General features: G+C 42.0%; 1 protein-coding gene across 1 annotated transcript in view; it reads right to left on the bottom strand.

Annotated features, from left to right (window-relative positions):
* LOC106532148 (arf-GAP with coiled-coil, ANK repeat and PH domain-containing protein 3) overlaps positions 1-8,215 on the bottom strand; it is a gene marked incomplete at its 5' end in the record, with an annotated part of 39,070 nt that overhangs the window by 13,186 nt on the left and 17,669 nt on the right. Inside the window, 4 exon segments of the mRNA XM_014028162.1 lie at positions 4,878-4,967; positions 6,762-6,979; positions 7,066-7,160; positions 7,968-8,037. Of these exon segments, the coding sequence (XP_013883616.1) occupies positions 4,878-4,967; positions 6,762-6,979; positions 7,066-7,160; positions 7,968-8,037 (473 nt within the window).

The raw sequence follows: 8,215 nt of genomic DNA, 5'->3' as shown, positions 1-8,215 counted from the left end.
CCCTGCTCTCGGAGGAGTAAGATGCTTTTTCCTTCTCTCCTGCCCTTCCTAACCTTTCCCTGCTTTGCTGCTTGGAGACTTCTCCACATTTTTCATCCGAAACTAGAAATTATGGACATTTTTATTTTTATGGATTTGGTTAGCTGGTCTCTCAATAAAATTTTTGGAACAAAGTTTTTTTCTTCTTCCATGGGAGGACATCAAAGGTGGGACCCCTGTTCTTCTCTGTTCTGGATATATGTCTGGATTCTGATCACTGGATGCTGCAGATTGGCTTGGTGGTCTTCTGGTGTTCTACAAAACAGCATCGGTGGCTTTTCATCTCCTGGCTGACTGACCAATTTGATGGYTYGCCGTATTCTATCAGCACTCGGACATTTTGCCTTGAGCGAGCTGGACTCGGTCTGCAAGCGGTTCTATTGAGGATCGCMGGCCAGCTGTGGTCCCTGGACTTTGCTGGCCAGATGGAATTAATCTTGGAGAAGCTGATYGWWRGGCTCGGCAGAATTGTCCACACCATTTGCCTGATTGGATTTGCCACCTTGAGATGCACCAGCAGAACACTAAAGCAGATGGAAAATTGTTAWCYTCTGCCTGACTCTTTTGTTCCCAAAACAACTGATTACAGAATCTGGCTCTCCKCGACAACGGCCTTGATCTGTTGACTAAATTCTTCCTGGCTGGATTACGTTGATAAGGCTCTGCCCCATACCTTCCCCACTCCTCTCTCACCCATCTAATCTGGTTTACTGAGCAGGCTGAGGGCCGCAAAGAATGAACAGTTCCATCAATATTCTGAACTATGACTGCGCTGGTTTAGGGGACTGGATTCTTTGGGCCCCCTAATCTCACTTACTCCTCTGGCTAATAAATCTGCCCTATGCAGAGTTTTTTTCATAAACACCATAGTGTGTCAGTGTTGATATATGATGTTTTTTGATTTTTTCCTCATCTTCCCTTGTGTGGTTTTTCAGTTTTTCTGTTGTTCTGTTTATCTAAAGGTAGCGCAACTGTGTTTGCGCATGACGAGTCTTGACTGCCCCCTCCCCCTTCCCTGAATGTACAGCATCTTGTGAATTTATTTCTGTGAAAGGTGTTATATAAATAAGACTTTACTTATTTACTTACTAACTTACTTACTTACTTACAGACATTCACCCATGCACACACACATTCACACACTAATGATGGTAAGCTACAATGTAGCCACAGCTCTCATGGGGCACACTGACAGAGGTGGAGCTGCCATGCACCGGCACCACCGGACCCTCTGACCACCATCAGTAGGCAAGGCAGGTGAAGTGTCTTGCCATTGGACACAATGACTGAAACGGCTGGACGGGGAATTGAACCGGCAACCTTCCGGTTCCAGGACGACTCCCCTAACCACTCCACCACATCTGTGAACCACCCCAGGGCAGGTGGAACCCCATCATCTGCATAAAGAAGATGGAGATCAAACAGGATCTGAGACAAGGGACAGCCCTGCTGGAGTCCACCCCACACAGAACAAATCTTGACTTTGTGAAAAGAATGCAGACACAGCTCCTGTTTTGATTATACAGAAACTGGATAGCCTGTGTAAACAACCTTGGTATACACCCACAGCACCCCCCCCCACCCCCCACTGAATGCCTCTGGGTACACAGTCATAAGCCTTCACCAGGTCCACAAAGCACATGTAGACTGGAGTGTCAAACTCCCATGACCCCCTCAGCCACTCTTCCAGGATAAAGATGTGGTCTACTGTCCCACGACCAGGATAGAAGCCACTATGCTCCTCCTGAATCGGAGGTGCAACAATCGATTGAAGCCTCCCTTCCAACACTCTGGAGTAAAATTTCCCAGGAAGGGCGAGATCCCACAATAGTTGGGACACTCCTCCTTTTTAAAAATGGGAAGTACCACTCTGCAAAGATGCTGTCCCAGTCCTCCAAGCAATGTTGAAAAAACATGTCAACCATGCATCTTGCGATGAAACCTGTCCACTCCTGGTAGTCCTTCTCTATGGCCTCTCTTAATTCCTCTCATGCCCAAGATTTTGAATTCACAATCACCAAAGCTGCAGTCCTTCTGGCCACCCTGCACCTGTCAGCTGCTCCAGGAGTAAAGTACTTTGAGTCAAGTATCAGGTACACACATGGACCACATAAGCAACAAACAACAGTAAATACTTTCCCTCCTGTAGTCTGAAGCTGCAGAGAAGCGACCCTATTATTACCAGGGAAAACTTCAACACTGAAGCTTGTGAGTATCCCCACACTCACCCAATGGCTCTATCCCTAGGCAACTCTGGAGTAGGAGAACATCCAGCACCTCTTCAAGAGTTGGGTTCCAGAATTCAATCTGTGAGTAGAAGTGAGCCCAACTATATCTAGCTGGTATCACTCAACCTCACACACAAACTCCGGATCCTTCCTGGTGAGTGAGGTAGCTTTTAATGTCCCTAGAATAAGTCTATGCTGGCAGAAGTTGGCACAACCAGGAGCCCTCCTTAATCTGGCATCTATTGACTCCGACCTTGATGTTCTCCCTGCAGGTGGTGGATTCATGTGAAGGTCAAGTCAAGTCAACTTTATTTATACAGCACATTTAAAAACAACTGCCGTTGGCCAAAGTGCTTCACATATTGCAACTAAAKACAAAGCATTACTGACAAAACACCAACAATGATAAAACCATAAAAATAGACCAAATAAATAGGGAAAACAACTCTCATACTACATTAAAAGCTTTTGAAAACAGGTGTGTTTTGAGGAGATTTAAAAACTCCAAGAGTTGAGGCCTGTCTAATGTTAAGGCGCAGCTGGTTCCACAGTTTGACAAGGTGACATCCTTAATTCTTTTAGACTTGGCCTGACCAAACCCCAGCAGACAATGCTAAATCACCAGGGGCATAATTTATAAAGGAATGCGTGGAAACCATAKTAAAAGTGAACGTACGGCCAAAAGGTGAAAATGGTGTATGCCAAAAAAAATTCAGATTTATAAAACCGAGACTTTATCACTAAAACCCATAGTTGGAAGCAATTGCATATCAGGAGGAACTATTTTGCGAAGCAAATAAATTTTTCCATTAGGAGTCAGCCACCCCTGTTGGTTCATAAAAGCCTGGAGCTCCAACGGAAGAGGAGTTGGCAAGGACAGTCCAGAAACAATTTGGGATGAGAAAAAAACTTTATAAACAGATTAATTGTATTTTATACTGCGTATTGCTAACAGGTCTATTATTCTGACAGAAAGTGCAGCTGTGATCTGGTTCTGAATGACAGCTTTATAGTTGACAGCTGCCCCACCCCCTCTTCCCGGTACTGCGTATTCCGGCACAGAATCTTTTAGTGGTACGCATTACTGGACCATACCAACTTATTTTCACCCCTGATCATTACACAGTGTGGCTATAATTCCTCACTTCACCATCGGTGTCGCAGCTTCCCGTCTGCAAAATTAGTGTACACATGGGTCAGAGCTGGCGTGAGGGACCGCATATTTTCACGTCAAGTTGGAGATTTATAAACCACAACCTTTGCGTGAAAAGTGGCGTACGCAAGTTTCTGGGCTCGTTTTGTGTTTACGCAAGCTTTATAAATCCAACCCCAGGTGCTTTTCGGTGGCTCCTCCACCAGGCCTGACTCCAGGGAGGTGCCCCATTTCCCTTTTCAGATAAGGTTTCCTAGTCTGGCCCTTGCCTTCCTACTCAGCTCCGCTCAATTCTAGTTTCCCTTCACTGCTCCGTCTGGCATTTCTCCTATTGACAAGGATTTCGCTGGCAGATTTTTAGCCGAACCTGTAACATCGATTTTCTGCGCAGTGTCTYCTTGTAGTTTATTTTACCTGGGCCAATCAATAAACAGAAAGCGGGGTTTTGAATGACGTCGATTTTCTGTGCAGTGTCTGCTACTTAGTTAGCAATAGCAGTGGAGGAAGTGAATGAAGCCAGTCTGTGTTGATAAGGCTTCCAAATTAAATTAAATTTGTCTGACAAAGCAGCAGCTCTCATTTACAGCCGTCTCYTTCAGCTCGGTACTTCTCTCCTCTCAGTAGAGTTGTTTACAGCACACATGATTTCTGGTTAGCTTCTTAGCTTAGCCTCCTTCACAGTGACATACGTCGTGGCCAACCGATCCAATCATTTTAAACTACAGCAGAGGCCACGCCTCCAGCAAGAATCACTTCTCTACAGRAGAGAGTCCAGACCCTCTGTTCGAAGCAAAGTGAAGGACAAGGGTCTGGTTTTTACCAAGCTAAAGGTTTCCTGATGTGTTTGTTTTTTCTTCATCAAGGGTTGTTTGCTCTTAGTCTGACCCCTCCCTTGAGGCCTGTTTGCTATGGGAGACGTTATCAGGCCCTGAGGCTCCTTACATTTTAGCCCCAGGATCACAGGGGTACTCAAACCACATTAGGGTGGCTATTCTGCGATGGGGTTAAGTTGATTAGAATAATCCAAATTTGGTWAAATCAATGATTCCTCTTTGAGTTGCTGCTTGATAGCTGACGTGAACTGCTATTAGCATCACCTAGCTAGCAACAATRAATACTGCTTTAAGAAACTAAACTCATTGTCTAGTACAAATGTATGTTATTAACAAAGCCAATCAGATTAAATACACTATAGATTGTTTTTATTCTGTTACATTTTCTTATTACATCCTAAAACTGGTTCTGGTTCAGTTTAGTCTCCTCTGTCCCAAAATGGCCAACTGTGAATGAGTGTCACGGCTCACCTTTGACCCAAACACTGGGTTTTAGACCCACTATTGGATGAAACCAACCCAACCATTGACCCAACAGCTTTGACCTAGAAAAGGAGTTATCAAAGGAACCCAGCAGTTTTTAGTGTATACACACAACTGACTACTAATTTATGAGACTCTTACTTCGAGGCCCAGATCCAGTATCAAAGTAGGAGAAGAGAGAATCTAACTCATCAGGACAAAACAGAGACTCTCGTCTGAACTTGGCAGCTGCTGTGAGACAAGAAATGAAAAACACGAGTTAGATTACAGAGTAAAAGTTTATATACAGTGGGGTTCAAACGTTTGGGCAGCCTTGTTAATTTTCCTGATTTATTTTATAAATCATTGATTGTTTGGATAAAAAAAAATCGGTAAAATATATCTATAGGGCGCAAACACAGTGATATTTGAGAAGTGAAATGAAGTTTATATGATTTACAGAAAGTGTGCAATAATTGGTTAAACTAAATTAGGCAGGAGCATAAATTTGCGCACCATTGTCGTTTTATAGATTTCAAACCTTTAGAAATAATTATTGAACTCTAATTTGGTTTGGTAAGTTCAGTGACCTTTGACCTCCAAACACAGGTGACTCTTATTGTGAGAAAGGGTATTTAAGGGGGGCAGTTATAAGCTTTTCTCCTCTTTGCATCTTCTCTGAAGAGTGGCAGCATGGGAGTCTGAAAACAACTTTCAAATGAGCTGAAAACAAAGATTGTTCAGCGTCATGGTTTAGYGGAAGGATACAGAAAGATATCTSAGAGATTTCAGCTTTCAGTCTCCACTGTGAGAAACATTGTAAGAAAATGTTAGACCACAGGCACAGTTCAAGTGTAGGCTCCAAGTGGCAGACCAAGACTAATCTGGAATAAACAGAAGTGAAGGATGTTGAGAAGAGTCAGAGTCAACCCACAGACCAGCACCAAACACCTGCAACATCATCTTGCTGCTGATGGAGTCACTGTGCATCGTTCAACTATTCAGKACACTTTACACAAGGAGATGCTGTATGGGAGAGTGATGCAGAGGAAGCCTTGTCTCCGCCCACATCACAAACAGAGCTGCTTGAGGAATGCTAAAGCACATTTGGACAAGCCAGCTTCATTTTGGAATAAGGTGCTGTGGACTGATGAAACTAAAACAGAGTTATTTGGGCAGAACAAGAAAAACACCTGCTACCTACAGTAACATGTGGGGCTGGTTCCATCATGCTGTGGGGCTGTGGGACCAGTACATGGACTGGGAATCTTGTTAAAGTTGAGGGACGCATGGATTCTAACCAGTATCAGCAGATTCTGGAGACCAATGTCCAGGAATCAGTGACAAAGCTGAAGCTGCTGAAGCCGGGGCTGCATCTTCCAACAAGACAACCACCCTAAACACTGCTCAGAATCTACTGAGGCCTTCATGCAGAGGAACAAGTAGAATGTTCTGGAATGGTCATCTCAGTCCCAGACCTGAATATTATTGAAAATCTGTGGTGTCACTTAAAGAGAGCTGTCCATGCTCAGAAACCATCAAACCTGAATGAACTAGAGATGTTTTGTAAAGAAGAATGGTCTAAAATACCTTCAGCCACAATCCAGACTCTCATTAGAAGCTGTAGGAAGTGTTTAGAGGCTGTTATTTCTGTGAAAGGAGGAACTACTAAATATTGAAGTAAGTTTCTTTTCATGGTGCCCAAATTTATGCACCTGCCTAATTTTGTTTAACCAATAATTACACACTTTCTGTAAATCATATTAACTTCATTTCACTTCTCAAATATCACTGTGTTTGTAACTGATTTTTTAAATCCAAACAATCAATAATTTCTAAATATAAATCAGGAAAATTAACAAGGTTGCCCAAACCTTCGCACCCCACTGTAAGAACACGTCTTCTGTGGTTTTACAGGACAATCAGCTCTTCGTAAAACAAACTTACTGGAATTAAAAATCAAGAATTATTAAGAATGAGGTGTGCTGAGTTGAGACTGAGTAAAAACAGAAGAGCCGTTTTTAACAAACAGACTATCTGACAAACCTGCAGAGCGCGTGGAAGGGGAGGTGCTGCCGGTCTCTTGTCGGTATCGCCGCAGTGTTTTGGGGACAGTGTTGGCACTGTTGTATCTTCGACACACCTTTGTGTTCCACCGCCGCTCAGACTTCCTCTCCCCATTCATAAGAACCTCTGTGGAACTCAGCTTCTTCAGGAATTTCTTCTCTACATACTTGGCCTTTATCCAGGTCTCTTTTTCTTGTCTACACAAACGCATCATGTTAGATTTCAGTGGCTCAAAAAAAAAAACATTTATTAACCAGTTAGATGCATTTTTACATATTCCTACCTCGAACTGGACATTGATGGTTTCTTTAGGCCTTGTTCTTGGTAGGAACCTTCATAGATGTGGTTGACGATGCTATTTCCAAGCTCACACATCAACTACAAGACATTAAAAGAAAAATAATATCAATAGTCATCACATTAAGATGGTGACTTGTGCTGCATCAATACAATTTTTAAGAATGCCTATGCATAAGAATTAAAGCAACCTTAATAACCTTCACATTTTATTCTTCTTCACTCTGACACAGCTCTGGCAAACCTTCATAAAAAGTACATTAAAACATGTACTTTTTCCTGTCCTGACTGATACTCATACTCTGAGATGATCTTTGGTACAGATATATCAAAAACACATAAACACAAACGAMTTTAATACAATTCAGGATTTTTTACAGTTAATTTTGTAGTTTTTACACAGTCACTGTTTGTGTGAGGCAGCATATTTAGTTGGGTTTCTGTCTGTTTGTCCTATAAAGAGTGCTGTCAGGGAGTGAGAGCCGTATGTGGTTACCATGGTGACCCTAAAGAGCCACAAACGGCAGCTTTAATATTTTGTTTGATCTTGGTTCTACTTACAAAATTTAGAAAGTTAAGACACCAAAATGTTGGCTTTTTGTCAATTAAAAAAATAAAACATTTATTTATTTGATCATTAATTTAMCAGATTGGATTCAGTTCATGGTGCTTATTGGACTTCAGAGGAAAAAACTGATGTAACTTCAGGCTGCAGCTGTTCTTCAAAAACTCTAAGAAGTTTTCTTGATCTAAATTTGTAGACAAATGATGCCTCTAACTTCTGATGTTTTTTATACTAAACATTTTTATCCTGTTGTATAAAAATCCTCTGTCATGATGTTTAACGTAGAATTTATATGTCTAAAGCTCTTCCTGCCGAGTCGTTACCTTTAATAATTCTGGTTCCCACGAGTCAAGTGTGAGTGAGCGCACCTTCGAGCAGTGAACTCCTAGACTCCTGCAACAAAATGTTTATCAGAAAAWAATTAAAATTATTAATCTGTTTAAGTATAATAATAATACCTCAAATGTCATGACTGTGAGGCTGCAGAAGAAAAGAAAGTAAACTTTATTTATATGTGAGCCATCATATCAAAATGAGGATTAAGTCAAATTTGGTCAAAATGACCTAATTA

Source organism: Austrofundulus limnaeus, unplaced genomic scaffold, assembly GCF_001266775.1.
Source record: "Austrofundulus limnaeus strain Quisiro unplaced genomic scaffold, Austrofundulus_limnaeus-1.0 Scaffold721, whole genome shotgun sequence".
Classification (NCBI taxonomy): Eukaryota; Metazoa; Chordata; class Actinopteri; order Cyprinodontiformes; family Rivulidae; genus Austrofundulus; species Austrofundulus limnaeus.
The sequence above is the reverse complement of the archived record's forward strand: the minus strand, read 5'-3'. Positions and strand labels throughout refer to the sequence as shown.